Source organism: Gavia stellata, chromosome 4, assembly GCF_030936135.1.
Source record: "Gavia stellata isolate bGavSte3 chromosome 4, bGavSte3.hap2, whole genome shotgun sequence".
NCBI classification, from domain to species: domain Eukaryota; kingdom Metazoa; phylum Chordata; class Aves; order Gaviiformes; family Gaviidae; genus Gavia; species Gavia stellata.
In genome coordinates this window covers 22,630,837-22,648,893 of record NC_082597.1, presented here as the reverse complement: position 1 = coordinate 22,648,893, position 18,057 = coordinate 22,630,837, and the positions used below count along the sequence as shown (strand labels likewise).

Sequence of the window (18,057 nt, the reverse complement as noted above, 5' to 3'; positions counted from 1 at the left end):
TACATACTGACTTGAAGACAGAAATCTCTGTTATACCTGAAAAGTAGTGGGCAAACAAAACGACAAAAATCTAAGGGGCCTGTGGGTCTTATGTTAGTCATGTCCTCTTGCATTACTGAAGTACTGCTAGACTGTAATGGAAGTGTTGACCTTGTGACAAACAGCAGGTTGTGGAGAACAGGGTCCATACCTTTGCATATACATGTGAAATGGCAAATGGTGCAGGAAACAAAAATTGGTAAAAGGCTATGCTTTAGACCACTGTGAAGCCTTACTGAGGATTGTCCAATAATCTTCAATAATCCCAATAACCTTTTCCCTCTTTGTTCATTGTCAGTTCATTGGTTAGTTGAGAGCACATCAACATGGTGTTAACACAGGCAGACATTACCTTGTTCTATTGGACACAAGCCAGCTCTCACAAAAAAGTGTGTGACCTCGTTAGCACTGTACTGAGCCTGAGCTTAATGTCCCACTTCTCAGTAGTAATCCTCTCAGGTTCAGCATGGCACTAATGTGATGGGATTTTTTTTGTTCTGCTTGGAACACACACACAGAGACTCGGAGCTGGATAATGCTTAGGCATGATTCTGATGTTTTGTTTTTAGCATTCTGTAAAAAAATCCAGCAACATCCAGGTGCTCTTGTAGAAGCAGTAATTCAAAGTAGTCCAAAATAATGCTTTGCCATAAGTTCAGGTGCCTATTTTTTTTCTGCATGGGTAACAGTCCAAATATTTCCTTCTATGATTGCTTAGCTGATCCCATTGCACACTGTTCACATGTATCTGATCACCACATTGTCAGTAAAAGTTGAAGAACAACCTTGCGGTTTGCCAAAAATTAAAAAGGATCATCGGTAAGATAGCTTTACCTTGGCAATGAAAGTAATTACACATGACGTCAAAGCAAATACACATGCTCCTTTTGAGAAAAAGTCTTTTGGGGACACTGTATCAGCAGTACTAACTATGAATTTTTAACAGTTCTAAATTTTCATATTATGTATGTTAATCATTATAATTCCTCTGGTTCTCAATAAATATAACCACAATTTTATTTAATTGCCAAGTGTGTTCTGTAGGCCTATTATTTTTCCTTTTCACCTATTTCCAGTAACATGTTTTTTTGTATAAATACTTGACCGTGATATAGTTAAGACTTTTTTTAGTGGGACCAGAATCATTATGTTATCCCTGTGCTTTCTCTTACTGTAAAGAATTATGTTTCCTTACATTTGGTAAGATAAATACGGTGGTGACCTTTATAAGAATAGAATGAGGAAAGTCCTGTGAGGTTCCAATCCCCACCAGCATCAAGGATATGTAAAGTGTAAAGCCATTATCTACTTTGCCTGTGAAAATAGCTCTGGGAAAAGCTAAAGCATACTCGGTTGTTTCCATTTGTGATGTTCTCCCTAAATAGTTTCTCGGGCTGAATGTCTCTAAGAAAGAAATTATGGTAATTTGTTGATTGTCTGAGGAGATTATGATACAGCTCTGAATCCTCTCTGTTTCCATCCAAAGTTCTTAAATTGTATAGATCCATATCACTTTGACTGTGGCTGTCCAATGCTCAAAGACCTTTTTCTTTATGGAGGTGATTGAGATCACATTAGCATTATCAGATTTTTTGCTAAAGGCCATGAGAAATCATTTAGGACTCTTATGGCCCAGCATCTGTAGGCTCTTCCCTCCATGATTTGAATGGAGTGAACAGATGGAGAAAAGAAGGCTGGTGCTGGATTGCTTACATAGAAAGGGGTAAGTAGCTCCCTCTCTGTATTGGAGGATAACTACTGATATGACATGGTTGTGGTGTTCACAATTGAGACAAAGAATATTAACACTTTACAAGGCACCAGATAAACCCTAGTGGGAAACTGTCTTCAGAACTGTGCATGGTTCTGGTCACTCCATTAAAGTAGAAATAGCTGCTGAGAAGGGTGATGGTAAGAAGGAAAGCCTGTTTTATTAGAGAGGAATAAAAGAGCATGGCTTTTACAGTCTCGCAAAAAAGCTAAGAAAAGGTGTATTACTGGTTTTAGATAAATGGAAAGTAAATTCCAGGGTGGAAAGCATCTATTTAAGTGAAAATATAATGGGCACAATCAAAAGTCAACACAAGCTAACCATTATTGTGTTTACATTAGAAATTGAAAGATTTGGTGCTGGCAGAGAACAGGGCTTCTGGAACAGCCTTCACTATTGGAGCAGTGCACACAAAAGACTGACGGATTTTAAAATCACCAGTTTTTGAAAGGGATTAGATGATGTGGTACCTGTGGTTATAGGGGACTAGAGCCAGTGGTCTGGGAGATCCTTTCTAATTGTGTGCAGAATAACATGGATTTGTGCAGAGCATCCCCTCTCGACTGGAAATCAAAAAGAACATGATTAAATTAATCATCTTTATCAGCCTTTTGGCTACGATTTGAGCATCAGTTATTGCAAGACCACACTTTCCCTGTGTTGTAAGAATATGTACGGTCCCATGCTTACTTTTAATGGTGGTTAAAGAACAGAAATTGCTGGAATAGAGGGAAACATCAGAATATGGCCATGTTCCTTTTTTCCTGCCCTCTCTGACAGTTGAACTTAAAGTAGGAATGTATGTAATAGCTTTGCCACTGAGGATCTTTCAAAAGGGGGAAAAACTGTTCTCTCTACATTCAGTGACTTTAATGTAGGCACCTTAATGAATGAATGTTAGGTGTCTGACAACCTGGTCCCTATTAAAGAATACATTTTAAGGCATTTTCAGGCATATTACTGTTTCTTATGGAGTTGTGGAAGAGCTGCCACCAACTTTTCTATGAATGAGGTACAACAGAGCTAACAGGTAGACTGTGAAACCAAATTTGTCTCAGAGTCTTTCCTGCATGACAGAACATTCAGGGAAGAATTTCCACAATTCTGCACTTGATTCAGTGCCTGGAGATATGAGAGGAAATAGGAAGCAGGTCTAATCTTTGCTTCTTTTGCTTGGCGATTTTAATTCATGAAAAAACTCTCTGTGTCCCCAAATCCAAGTCTTCCTCTGCTGATCTCACTTTTGTCTCTACAGTCTTTAAACAAAACAATGTGATATTACAATTGGCTTAGATTGAGGAGAAGTTGCTGTGCTAGCTAAAAAGTTGGCACCACACCTCCTATTCAGAATGCTGCACGTTGGTGGTGTCTGTTCAGATAACCTCTAGCTACAGTTGAGTAATACCACAAATGGGGAAAACCCTAGAGAAATAGGAAAATCCCTAACTGTTTGTGCATTGTGTAAGTATATTTTGCTTAGACTCTTTGCCAAAGCAGATATGAATCAAACATGCTCTCTGTATAGGAGTAAAATGTACTATCATGTTCAGGATCTTAATTTTGCATAAAAGACACCCACGGCATTTGTGAAAGGGGAAGAAAATTTCCATTCTGGTTTTAGTGTGTTATGTTTTTCTATTGCATTCATCACTGAAAATTCCTGAAAACAAAAGATATAGAAAGTGGGAGAGGAACTTGGTTAATTTATTTGAGTTCTTCTTTGAGACAAATGGTCTCTTTTGACTATTTTACAAAATGATTCTAAAAGAAAATACCACCCCCCTTGGTATTGTACAATAAAAAGAAACACTTATTAAAAAAAAAGGAATTGAGCTGTGACCAAATGCTCGCTGTAACTGGCAAGTGTTTGTGCAAATGTTTGATTATTTATGTAAACCTTCCCAACAACTCCTCACCCAGAACAAAACCAAGTGCCCAAGAACGACAAAACATCTCCCTACCATAACAAAAATCACTGATGGGTATGTTTCTTTTTTCCCATAGAGAAGATGAGAAAATAAATGCAAGATGGTACTGGAAAGTGCTCAGATGGTAGGATTCATCTGAGCAATAGTGAAAAACAATAATTAATTGGGATAGACTAGAAGGTGTAGGTGGATTTCTGCATCATCCCACAGACCCACAGAAGTCGGTGGGTTTTTTTTCGTGTTTGTAACTTAAGATAATTTATTTACGTATGATTTGCATTTTTCAGATGTTGTAACAGGGGCTCCAAAGCACTGTCCTTCTTTAAGTAAAAGGCTGAATCCTCTGAGTTTTGTGAGATTTTTGTTGTTTACTTCAATGGAATCTTGAGTTTTTTCTAATGTATTTTCGCACCATGATTGTAACCAGAAAGAACTGTTACAGAAGTCAGTTTAAAGAGGATGTTAAATTTTGACTGGCAATGGGAGCTCTCTCAAGCCACCTAACCAAAATATTTTCAGTAATCGGGCTGGAAAATGGGAAGTTAAAAATACGAAAGTAATTTTCTAAATTATCAACCTCATGAGAGATTAATTGCTTCCAGTAAGCAGAGGCTCAGCAATTAGTTGATCCGACAGTTAGGTTTTCTCACCAAGAAAGCTAGCTCCCTAACTCACTCACTCGATTTTTTGCAGTCATTTTGTATATTTGTCTATTCCATGCTCTAAGGCCATGGAGAACCTCAAGTAAAGAGGCTGAATTGAAATTGTCCTTCTTCATACTCCTGCAGGGTTTGATTAGAAATAATTCAAAATTAGGGCTTTGAAACAGCAGTTAAAATTCCAGTAGTTTTATATGAGCTGGCATGTTCCACTTTTATTGGTTTAGTGTTGCACTGAATTATTCAGAAAGCTACAGTCTTCTTTCTATTGATGAATGTGCATTGGGAGAATCAGCAAACTACCAGTGAAGCTTTTTTTGGGGGGGCAGAAATAATTCATAAATGAAAAATATTTCTATGAACACATTACAGTAGAAATGAGGTCGCATCAGTTACATTTTTCAGTCCTTCAGGGGGATTTGAGGAATTTATGAAACCATTGAAATAGAAGTACCCCAGTTTTAGAACAGTTATGTAACTGTTTTCCTTTATAGAATCATAGAATAGTTTGGGTTGGAAGGGACCTTTAAAAGTCATCTAGTCCAACCTCCCCTGCAGTGGACAGGGATGTCTTCAACTAGATCGGGTTGCTCAGAGCCCCATACAGTGTGACCTTGAATGTTTCCAGGGATGGGGTATCTACCACCTCTCTGGGCAACCTGTTCCAGTGTTTCACCACCCTCGTTGTAAAAAATGTCTTCCTTATGTCCAATCTAAATTTACCCTCTTTTAGTTTAAAACCATTACCCCTTGTCGTATCGCAACTGGCCCTACTCCTCTGACTGTTGATGTAGTATTGTGTAGAAGCAGCCAAAGTGATATCTTTAACAACATCACAAGTAATTTTTATAGTATTCAGTCTATGAAAGTATATGACCATCTCTGTCTTATTACAAAAAAGTGGTTTAAAATACCACCTTTTATGCATCTGCACTTTTATGAGTCATAGTGACAAACTGCCAATTGTAAAAGATGAAAACCTACCTCCAGAAGTGATTATTAAAAATAAAAGTGCCAAAGAACAAAGGAATAAGAACTAATACAGGTTAGATACTGGTCACTGGTTTTCTAAAGACCTTCTTTAAAATCAAGCTTGTCTAGCTAAAAACGTTAAAAACGGCGACGAAGGACAGAAAACACTTCCCAGGTACTCTAGGCAGCTGCCACAGGGTAGCTATCATGCTGTCATTTCTCACCTGCAGCAATAATATGATTTTGCTCTACAGCTGTGTTTATGAGGAGGACGGAATTACCTGTGGACGAAAGCCTCATGGAAGATCAAGCAAGAGTTATTTTATGATGTGCTGATGCTTACCCAGGCTGCAGCTCTCTGTTTGACTACAACTTGAGAACTTCCAAATGCCCACCGAGAGACTTTTGCTGGCTCTAAAACTCACAGATTGTTATCTTATTGACAAGATCCTAAAATGTTCTAAAATGACTGAGAGCTGCCAGTTCGTTAGAGAGCAGAGGAGACAAGGTGGTGCCTGCTCCTTTTGCAGGTGTGACAAAAGTGTCTCTGTGAATGAGACATTGATTTTAAAGGAAAGCAGAGGGGAACATATATGCCGTATACAAAGGAATACTGCTATAAGTGCTATGTCAGAAACTTGAATGCCAGAACAGCAGAAAACAGTATTTGCTGGCTAAGTATTTGCTGGCTAAGTAACAGCCTTTCTTTAGAATGTCATGCGGAGTAGTCAAAATAAAATTTGTTATTTTTATACTCTACAGAATTCTAGTGTGTGGTTAAATGTTTATTTTACTGGGAAAATGGATGTAGTCTGTCTGAAAGATAGCTGGAAACTTGTTAAAATCTCAGTGTCAGGTTCACTTTGCCTCTTACAAAAACACTTTCTCACTTGAACACGGTAAGTACTGTGCCTGAGTAATTTCATTTTCCGGATTCTGAGCCAGATAGTTCCCAGAAATAAAAAGGCAAGTCTTATTTCTAAACTTCATTTGCAATTACTGTAATACTTCCTTCCATTGGCCTGGTGTGATCTTCTAAAAATCATTTAATATTCAATAGTGTTCTAGATATCTTCCATTAAAAAAGTCACTTTGTTTCTTTGCCCTGGTATGAAGCAGTCCATTGTAAAGTTTGACAAAACATTAAGTAAGCTATTGGTCAGTGTGAATGGCAGTACCTGACAAAATGATGTCTGTATTTGATGGAACTGTTACACTTGTTATAACAATTACACCTCGGTAGAAATACATGAAAAAGAGAATAATGCTGATCTTGTCTCCCCATACGTATCAGGCTGTCATATGCGGTAGTGATGTGCGCTTTCACTGTATTTGAAAATCTTTTTTTTATCTTGAAAATGATTTCTGTTGTGGACTGTGAATATGTTTACTTGTTTAAGGTATGTTTATATTGGTGTACAATGATTAAGCAATATTTATTTTTATTGTTACCACCGCTTTTACAATATTTTTGTTTCTGTTTGCAGGGGATTCATTGTAAAAGCACACCTTCCAGTGAGTATTCATCATTCACATTTTTACTGTATTCGTTTTTGAGAAATAAACATAATTTATTGCAGATCATAAATCCACTTTCCTGGTGACATCAGATCACTGTCATGATAGGGTATTTACCACCAGTTTCCATGTTCAAAACATTGGAAATCGGTAGGCTTTGATAAATAGTATGTTAATAATGACTGTGCATTGTTGCTTTATAATCTTCCTTACCGTAGATGGTCATTGGGAGAATTTGCTTAGTCATTTCACATGTTTGTGTCGCTTCTACTTAGTATTATTGCCTACAGTAATAATAGAGGCTCTGACCTGAACTCTGAAGCCTCCATCAATCACTCCTCCAGCACACACGGTCACTTGACAGGGAAGTGCGAGGCAGCTGCCTTGCAGGCAGTCCCCGCTGAGAGGACGGCCCTAGCTGGAGGCCCACTCTGAGCACTGCTTGTCCCCACAGTGCCTTTCCCGGACCCGTGTGGCAGAGAGTCCACAGACAGGGAGAAGCTGCGATGCTGAGCCGCAAGCGTGTGAGATGCTGATGCTATGGCGTGGGGCGTGAGCCAAACGTCAGCTGTCACGAGTCTTGCTCTGAAAGCGTGGCATTTACGGGACACGTGTTGAGGTGGAGAGAAAGAACATGGCTGCGGAAGGGATGCAGTTCAAAGTCCCACCTGAAAAAGTCTCTGGTCTTCTGCCGGCGGGCCGAGTGAACCGTCGGTGGCTGGTTCAAGGACTGCGAATGAATCTTTTCAGGACTAGGCAGCTGAGCTGCTAGTTACACAAACTACTGGAAGGTAGAAGAAGAAACAGGGGCGTTGACCTTTGCTGGGCCTAGCGGAGCATTCCTGCCTGCATGCCCTCGGGCAGCACTGGCTGAGGAAACCAAACCCGTCAACCCCGGTCTCAAAGGGAAGGAAGGACGCCTGCAATACTGTAGGTTATGAGTTACAGTCTGTGCTGGGTATTACACAAATGCAGATCTAGATAGTGGAGACTCACTACAGGTACCATGAGGTGGTGATTCATTCCACCCATCTTAGGACAAGGTGATTTATGTGCTAGGAGGGAGGCGAGAGGGATTCTCCCTCTCTGTTGACTGCCTGAAGTGCTTAGATGATGCACATAAGCTTAAACTAGATGTTTAGCTCTTAGCTGGATGTAGACTGTAGGCACTGAAGAGTTTGTAAAATGAAGATCCTTATCTTTCAGGATGATGTGCATGAAGCAGAGCTGGTTGTAGGTTTTCAGTGCTGCCTGAAAATGACTTATCAGCTATCTTTAATACGAGTAACGTGTAGGATGACTCAGCCTTATAGGGGTGATGAAAAAATATTTTTTTACTCTTCATCCTAATTCACTTGTGCAACAGTGGGTGTATACTCATTTCCATACTTCCTTTTCTATAGTCATTCTTTTTATTATTTATTATTCCAGGTAAAATTACCTTAAAAGACCTTAACTGTATAATAGAGCACCTTTGCAGTAGTCATTGCTTTTAGCTGCGACAAAAAGTTTACTTTATTTCCTAGAATTTGCGGCTGTCAGCTCAGTAGTATTTGACAACATAGCTATGACTCTGCCTTCTCCCTCCTGCTCTTCTAGACTATTAGTAGTACATAAGGGCTACTATAGTATTTGCAATTCACTGTAATATATCCAGACATTTTTATCAATATATCAATGGTTTTAAAAAAGCCTTGCATTCTCAGAAAATGTATTTGGCACAGTATAACACCATGTTGTCCAATATCCTTGAAAGCTTGAAATATTTACTGAATGTACAACTGTGAAACCCTTCTAATTCACTGTGCATTGAAATATATTGTGAAAGAGAGGCTGTCAGTCTGAAATTTAATCAATTTCATAATTGGTCTAAGTACTTCTAGGTAGTGAATTTTGGTATTTATTAACTAAAGTGCACCATGTGGTTATCTTAGGAGAGCATACCTAGTTTGTTTATGAATTTTGTTGAATCATCCTAATGCACAGATGCAGCAGATACTGTGGTAAATCATATGCAGATAGGTTTGAAATGTTGCTGTAATTTATACTCATGGAATGATGCTCCAGTGAAGCAAGTTTAGTGTGCTTTAGATATGCTCACTGTCAGTACCCTAAGTAGTTCAGATTCTTACAATTCTTGTAGGGAAGAAATATCACACAAAAAGCCAGTTAGCATTTTCTATTGGGTGTTGGCCCAGACCTGTTATTAATGGGGTTTCTCTGCAATTTTTTTTGCTGTTCTCCAATTTCATCTTCTTGCCTGAGGCTTCAAATTATCCATCTAATCGTTTCTATTGCGTATTCATTGCTCAGCTCTGGCTTCTATTATCCAAGTGTACATAAGGTGTGTTTTGCTGTCATGACAGTTCTGGGTTGATTGCTGCATCATCAGATAAAAAATTAATCTGCTGTGATTGAGCTGATGGCAAAAATACAAGGAAAGTGTCTACATGCTGAATAATAAGCCTTGGCTTCTTTATGACTGGACTTATATGTGTCCATAATTAAGGAATCTTTTATTACAGCAAAAATCCCTCTCTCATGTAGGGCTAATTACATTTATAATTCATAAACATAAAATTTAGGCAAGATTTACTCAGCAGATGGTTTGTGTAGCAAGATGTATCTTTATGTCTTCTGTGGTGTAGATCAAACTACTCATGAGAAAAGGAAAGAGGTGTGTGTTCCTGAGGAAACTATCTAAGGGGGGGATTAAAAGATGATAAGGTAAGAATTTACTGAAGAATTAGTCAGAAATGAGTCTCATACTGTGATGATTTATAGAATGAAAATTATTTTCTGTCAGTTCTTCCTTGTATCATATATTTATTGTGATTCAAAACTAATATCCTCAAGCATGATATGATCCATTTAAATTATTTGATTAATATGAGTTTTGCAGCATCTTTTGCAATTCTCAAATCCATTTAAATTATTTGATTAATATGAGTTTTGCAGCATCTTTTGCAATTCTCAAAATTAATGGAAAAAAATCCAAAGTGGAAGAGTAATTTCATTTTATTCAGTATATTACTTATTTGTTCTCAATTTGAAGGTAGCAGCTGTGATCAAGGAGGACCGTGTCCCTGCTTATTGACAGACAGTACTCCCTAGAACTGTGTTTGTACATCTTCCTGATACTGATCCAATGTTAGTAATGCACCTAGGTATGATGTAGGATTCTCCTGAGATAGTTCCGTATCTCAAGCAGTAATAACTAAGGAGCAAATTCAATTAAGTCATGACAGTGTCTCCTAAAAATGAGTAAGGTCAAATAATATGGTCAAATTCACTCCAACAGAATACTTTGTAAAGGACTGTCAGCTTTACAATGTGTGTATATATATGTGCACACATTGCTCTTCCCTTAAATAATTTCTACACAGTCATGGGCATGGGCAAGCTTATAGGCCTGGATCAAGAAATTTACACCAACCACCAAGGAATTAAGCAGAAACAGTTGCTCCTGGATACCACTTGGTATCCACAACTGCATGTCATATGATGCGGTCAAGAAAATATCTTCTTGAGCAAAGAGGCAAAGCTAAAACTAATCATCACTTATCACATCATTAGTAATAATTATCAGGTAGTTCTGCAATATAATAACCTCCCAATTAACTGCAGGTGGATTGATTGGGTGTTGTACAATTCTGCATCCTGAGACACCTTCAGGATTGTTACACAACCCATTCTTGGAACACAGAATATAGTGTTCACATCTGGCTGCTGTGCACTGCACTTCTTAAGGCTGCCTCATCTCTGTGGAAACATGTTTACAAATTCTTCAAAAGTCAATATACTCCACTGCTCTTAAAGCCTAATTTGTATATTTTGAACGATCTGTGTTTTTTCTCTGCTTTACACAAATTGTCTTCTCTCGGTGCCAATATTACCTTGGATAATTGAGAGTTGAGTCTACTATCAGTTGAGGTGAAGTGTCCTTATTTTTCCATTCTTTTCCACTTGGTTCATATCAGCATATCCTGTTGCCTCCAAAAGATGCTTAATGGCACAAAACCAGGATAATGGAGTGGAGATTCAGTTGTGAAGCATTTGTCTTTTCTGACTTTTGATATGTATCACGCAGGACCTATTTCTCCTGATACAAAGGAGGGCACCTTAAGGCCTGACAGATTCAAGCCAAAGTACCACATTTATGTCAGCCTATCTTCACGTCCTGCGTGTATCAGTATCCTATCCTTGACAAGGGGCTTCGGCTGCAACTGGACACTGAAAGTGAGGCTCTCATAATATAGAAAGAGATCCTGTACAGGTTAATACACTTTCAGTCTTTAAATTTAGAGCACTTTCCTTCATGGGAGGGGTTAGAGGGGTAAGTAAGGATAAGCTTTGCCCTTCCTCCTCCTCCACATCCTACCTTTCCTCTGTGAGAACTGTGGATGTGTCTTCCATGTGAATCAATGGGCATCCATGCTTGACAAGAATTCTTGGCTAGACATTGAGGGATGCACCCTTTCTTGATGATTCGAGTTAAGAGTGTTATCCTGCATTTTATGGCAAGCACAGTATCGTGGCACTGCTGCTTCATACTATGCTCTTCGCCATACTATTTCAACTCCTTCTAGGAGTATGTTAAGCAGTACGACTAATAAAAGTCAAATGTTTTTTTGTTCTTCCAGCCTCTCCCCAGGGGGAGGAGAATGTGCAGTGAAAGACTTTGTTTTACTTGCGTGTCTTTTAACTTTCATGCTATGTACTGAAGGGTAAGAAATGCTTCAAAGAAATTGCTGTGATGTAGTTACAGCTAAAATGAGGTGTGGTGCATTGTATACCACAAAGCCAAAGGACAAAACCCAATTCCCTGGATATTCTGATAGTTTCTTGAACTCTTAATTTTCGGGACTACAAACAGTGTATGTGAGGTAGAGAAGTCCAAGGAATGCATTGGGGATTAAATCCACTGTACCAACATAAATTCATAAATAAATAATGGAATTCTGTGCAGGGCAGTCTGAGAAGTAGAGAGAATTGAAATATGGCTAACTGATGAGATTTGGGACCTTAAGACTGTTTCTTTCTTTTACATTAACCTACAGAAGGCGGCTGTGCAAACCTATTTCCCAAGGCTTTGGGATGACTAAATTTCCATAGGAAAATAAGATGAGACATAGTAGCTCTGTTCTGTGCCTACTGTTTACACCTTGAAGAAGGCCTGGATAATATTTATTCTGCTCTTGCTGTTCTGGTCTAAAGCAGAGGGAAATCCTGTAGGTGTGAGGGATTTTTCCATGTCTAGGAATGCAATGGTGCCCTCTTGTGTGAAAGTGATATTTTAACAGCAGTTGAGAACATCAGCCAATCCCAAAATTAAAATACCACCTATGAGAGTGCTCACAATATACAGGTAATGGTTTTGAAAAAAAGTTTAAATAAACTATTAGTCTAGCCACGATCTAGCAGAACTTATCATTTAAAAACACTATTAGTCTAGGTGTGCTCAAGTGTGATTCCTTCCTCTTGCAGGTTAACACTTCCCTAAGCCAGGAAATTTATTATCAAACCCCATCTGTAATGTAATTCTTTCCAACCCCCTGCATTGCTAGTGAAGCCAACTAGCTATGTTGGCCATGTGGAAGTCTTAGGTAAAGTACTGGCTTTGCTGAAGTCGATGGTGACTTTCCTATTGATTTCAGTAGAGCTGGAGCTTCACCTTTGGTGTTTTCTCTCCCTCAAATATCCTGTGCACAGTGAGATTTCTCTGTCTTTGTATTTGCATTTGCAGGTGGCATTTTTAACAGCTTCTGCCATGATGCTCCTGCATCTTTATCTTCTATGGCACTGAAAAGCATGAAGATCTCAACAGTGATGAAATGCGTCCAAGGAAGCCCATGCTCTCTTCATTTAAACATTAAAGGAACCCTGAGTCTGGATGGTAGGAAGCAGATTTGCTACTGAATCATTTCTGTTTACTTTTTGTTTATAGTTGTTCAGCCAAATTTTGTTCCATATTGCAATACTTGTGTCCAAGCTGTTTTCATGTGGTTATATCAGAAAGATATTTTTTGTGAAACCATTTTACTACAAATCAGGATAAAGCCATGGCCCTTCTCAAGGGAATAAGAACTGAGAGAATGAATTAAAGACAGCCAAATTTTTACTTCCAGCTTAATACACTTGTCCTCTACCAGTGCCCCAAGCATACTGCTGCCCTTTTCTTTCTTGCTCTGACATGCGTGCATGCACACACACACACACTAATTCTATCTGCCCTGGTAACTCAGACATGAGTGACTGCCCCGACAGAAGGAGAAACAATTTATGCATCTGAAGTTACAATTCTGCACTAAAATAAAATGAAAGCACTCAAACTTTTGGGGCATAGTCTATTTTTACTAACACCCTGCCATTCATGTTCTTGGTGTGTTACCATTTAGATATTTCCTGGTGTGCTTCACTCAGAGTTAATAGGTTTATTTTTTAAATTTGCATAAGAATTTGCATAATTAAAGCTTTCATTTATAGCAATCTGTATTAAATCCTTGCCTCTATCCCCTTGTGTGTGTTATATATAATGCCCCTTTTCTAACAGAGATAAAGTACATGTGCCTTTCACTTAGAAGAAAAGCTTACAATATGGTATATTTTAATGTCTTTTTTGTTCTTCTTAAAGATGCTCGAATTATATTTTTGAAATCTATTCCTAACTCATTTCAGAAAATATCCGTGGGCTGGAAATATGTTCTCTTTCACTGGACACACAGCAGTCTCAGTGTACAAATGTGAGATTTGCTAGGAAAAAAAGCAAGATACTTAATGGAAAGAAGGTAGACTCCTTTTTTGGGTTGTTTTTCATTTAAATGTTTATGAGCCTCTGGAAAAAAATATATTTTGTATCTCTCTCTCTTATTTTCTTCTTGTATTGACTTTGTGGAAAACTGCAATGAAATGTGTACTTCAGCACTGTCAAATGAAACTCCCTAACAAAATGTCCTTCTATAACCTATAAATTCAATTCTCCACTGTTTTTGTACTTCTTAACTTTTTTGCAAGAGAAGTTGCCTCTGCAAAGCCTAATTTTCATATCAATCTTGCTAGCTTTCTTTTTGTGCCCACCAAATTCTGGGGGAAGCTTTTGTAACTCCAATTGCTAGGAAGCACAATGCTACAGGGATTTTAAGTGCATACATATGATTTATTTAAGTCCAACTATGTCAATGGAATTTACACATCTAGAAGACAGCCAAGTGCCTAAGCACTTGTGCACATCTGTCCTAAACGCATGGTAATAATTGCAACACCAGAGTACAATTTTTTACTAAACTAAACCCAGAAATATTTGCTATTAAAATTTGCAGCTGGGGAAAAAAAAAAGAACCATCCTTGACCAACTGTTTAAAAGAGGTTAATTTTTGCTTTCAGTTACTGGTGGATAACTCTTATTAATCCCATACAAAATGTGCTACTTCATGTGCTTAGTAGATGTTATATTGATTGCACATGTGAAGCAAAATTCTTCTCCCAAACTGCAATTGCAGTTTATGCCTTATATCGCTTGATGCTCAAACATCCCTATAGGCAATGCAAGGCCAGCAACGAACAATTGGTAGATTTTAGAGTAATGTAAGTTTACAGGCAAGACTCAATAAACATATCTAACGAAATTTTCTTCGTTTCAGTTTAGCGACTAGAATGGTGACATAAGATGCCTTTTACTCTCCAAATGCCTTGTGATAAATAGGAGTATATCCAACATGAAAACCTATATGAAATTTAATAGTTACTGCTATCAGTGAGGGGATGATTTGCTAAAACTGGACCTCAACTTTTGTCTCCTAAATTACTTTCTCTATCACAAACTGTTAGTGGAATGAATAAATTTGTTGAATTTGCCATTAAATGTTTAAACAGACTTTTTTTCCTGTCCTGGAAGTGTTTGTGCTTGTAAAATGCCTACAAACTGGGACTTTTGGTAGTATGAAAGACCGTTTTGCTTTTGAAGTTCAATAAGCATTGGGTACCTGTATTTCTATGCTTTCAGGATTATTGGATAGCTTGTAGATATTTGGATTTCTGGAATCATCCAGGATTAGAATCATCCTGGATTAGAAGTAATGATACTCTTTGAAATCCTTTCATTAAGTGGTATCTTCTTCTTTTACATTCTTAATGCTAGAATATCTGAGTCTGCTTAATGCTTCTTGTCAATACAAATAAATCTGAACAAAGAATATTGCTTGCTTAACTCTGATAACCAATGGTTTTCATGTATTCTGGAAGTCATGCACAAACTTGATTTTATAAATGTTTTAAACAGGTACAGGTACAATTCAATTGCATTGAAGTCAATGTAGCACAACACATCTATGTGACCATGAAAACAGTACCAAATTACTGTGAAGTCAAGCTGAGTCAGGAATACTATGTTGAAGGTAGGAAAACATCTTAAACCAGATGTTTTTCAAGAAACATCTTTTCAAAGAAAAAAGCCCAAACCAAACCGAAAAACCCCAAATGCAAAGCCAAATCACATTCTGGGATACACTGATTTAACTGATGGTAGATCATGTATGCCAGGACCGGTCTTATGCCACATTTCGATGATTTCTTTTGTGCATATAAATGTCTGACTTGCTATAAAAAAGAGACCAGAGTTTATATCTTCCATCTTTCCATATATACATGGAAAACTGAACTACACTACGCATTTGTCCTAACTGGCCTTCTTGTGATTGGCATATGCTCTTTCTCTGCCTGCAGGTTCAGTCCTGTGTGCTCTCCGTGCGTAAGATGGAGCCTCTGCGTCTCTTCATAGTTAGGCCACAGGTGCTTTCAGAAATTGAGGAAAGCTTAATAAGAAAGTGTAAAGAAATTTCTTTTTACTTTCATTAGCTAGCTGTTCTAGCACCTATTTTCACGTAGCTGGGTAAGGTAGCATTTTTCCCTGGTTTTGGCATAAAGCGCCTACCATATGCATACAAAAATAGCGTCAGCACTGTGGTCCAACCAAGATGCAGTGTGGCTAGTGAAGACAAGTGCATCAAATGGTGGTGCAAAAAATGAAATGAGACCCCTTGTTCGGTCTGGTGCCTGGGCTTGTCCTGCCTTCCCACCTCCAGAGCCTGTGGGTGGGCGGCTCTTGCCCTTCCCCTTGGTACAGTGCCATCCCTTGCCCGCAGTATCAGACACATTGTGGCTGTTTCACGCTTTCATAGAAGTAAAGCCTTTTTGTATTTAAAAAGCCTTTCATTTTCTTGATAAGTCCTGATTCACTATTGAAGTAGATACGTATTTTGTGAATAAAAAGGGGGGAAAATTAGGTTTTATAAAGCCCACTTTTAACCCACTTTACAAGGGTGAGTAAACACATGAAAATAGGAAATATTTCTCTGGGGAAAAAAAATTGTGTGGGAAAATGAGAGCAAAGTGCTGCTCTAATACTGAGTTAAGCAAGGAGAGGTCAAAACAGTAGGCAGCACATTACGAGCTGATTTAGTGTTCTTAAATCAAGATTTAAGTTTTGGAGGCACAAATATTATATATTCGCTCTGAAAGTGTCACCTGGCTTCTAATTCTGGTAAGCTCCCTGGGAGCTAAATAGCATGTTTCTTTGTAAGCCTAGAGTAGAGTCAGATTAGCAAAAATACACAGTTGTTTATAACAGAGGAATAAGCCTGGTAAACAACAGGAGTAGCTTTCAAGGAAAGCATAACTGAAATTATTATTATTGTTATTGCTATTATTATTGTTATTATTGCTTAAATTATTGTTAGGTACTAGGTAAAGAAGTGCAGTGTTATATCCTAGATTGCCACCTTAAACTGTTGATGAGGTTTTCCAGTAGAAACCCCACGCTGGTGAGATAGCTCCTTAAGGCAAGTTGTGATATAATCTCTGTGTGTGGTAAGGGTACTTTTTTGCTGTTTATCTAGAAGTAGATGTAAATCTGCCTTTAAAAAGGGATATAAGAGATAGGTTTCCTGTTGGGAAGCTATTGGATAATTTGGCAGTTTATTTACACAGTTATACAAATAAAGCAGCACTGAAGAAAACTTTGGCTTCTATTTTGCAGACTGCAGAAACAGTGATGTGGGAAAATACATTTCAGCTTGTTCAGGTGAGCTGATCTTCTATACAACTTAAAGCTGTGAGATGTTTCCAGTGACCTGTTCAATGATATGTTTTCATAGCTGAATAAGCAGGGAAAAAAATGATGATTTACAACTACTACTACTTATAATTACCATGTAGTTGATAGGTAATGATGTCCTGGAAAATGTGTTTCTTTCTAGAAGAAAGGCATGGCATGGCATACTCATGAATATAAAAAGAATTAAACATCCCCCCACATATTGTATTTGTCTAACATAGTTGCACATATTCTCTGTGTAATGAAATTGGAACCGTGGGATAACCAGCTTTTGTAGTAGTATTAGTGTGTATATTTCAAGTATTTGTACATGAACTACATAACATTTCAAGTACTAAGGTTGAGGTACAATCCATAGGTGTCCTGGCCTCTCAGTATTGCCAATGCTAATTTAACATGGAGTAATAATGAAATTTATTCTCGTAAAAATTATTATACCTCATAAAATAAGAATACCTTTAGGAATATCAGGATATAAAAAGAATTATTTCAAACATCCTAGGTAAGAATCTATAGATGTTAAATTTCATCTCCATCAAGTTATGAAATAGATTCTGTACCTTTTATAAGGAAATAACAAAATAATAAAGAAACAGATGTGATAATTTCATGCTTGAATTTTCTTTTTCAGCTGGAAAGTTTGATTATAATGTAGACAGGGCAAGGAAAATTATATCAGTGAATGTATCCAACTTTCTTCAAGATCAAGATTATTTTGTTCGCCTGTGCCACAAATGGTTTACCTGTGAAGATGTAGGGGCATTTGCTGTGGTGAGTTAAAGCTCAAAGCAGTTTGTTGAACTGGGGGGTGACTTGTAGGTGGAAGTGCTCATTGAGGTCATAGTTGTAGGAAATGCCCTTCTATATCTTTGTTTGGCTTTATTAAAAGTAATTTGCTGTCCTGGATTCATGACTACCTTTTTCATTTCAGATAAAAGGGAAGGAATCTTTAAAATCAGTTTCTCTGAAATATTCTCAGCTACTCCCTTGTCTTTGCATTGAGGTAATTAATACAGTCTGGAATTTGGTACATACTTCTGTTTCTGAATAAAGAAATTT

The 18,057-nt window shown here is 37.8% G+C and overlaps 1 protein-coding gene across 1 annotated transcript in view; it reads left to right on the top strand.

The window, feature by feature from the left end:
• IL17REL (interleukin 17 receptor E like) overlaps nucleotides 1-18,057 on the top strand; it is a 46,984-nt gene that overhangs the window by 12,132 nt on the left and 16,795 nt on the right. The window contains exons 2-8 of the mRNA XM_059817208.1: nucleotides 6,857-6,884; nucleotides 12,634-12,783; nucleotides 13,566-13,675; nucleotides 15,166-15,280; nucleotides 16,921-16,965; nucleotides 17,630-17,769; nucleotides 17,930-18,001. Of these exons, the coding sequence (XP_059673191.1) occupies nucleotides 6,857-6,884; nucleotides 12,634-12,783; nucleotides 13,566-13,675; nucleotides 15,166-15,280; nucleotides 16,921-16,965; nucleotides 17,630-17,769; nucleotides 17,930-18,001 (660 nt within the window). The remainder of the gene's footprint in view (nucleotides 1-6,856; nucleotides 6,885-12,633; nucleotides 12,784-13,565; nucleotides 13,676-15,165; nucleotides 15,281-16,920; nucleotides 16,966-17,629; nucleotides 17,770-17,929; nucleotides 18,002-18,057) is intronic.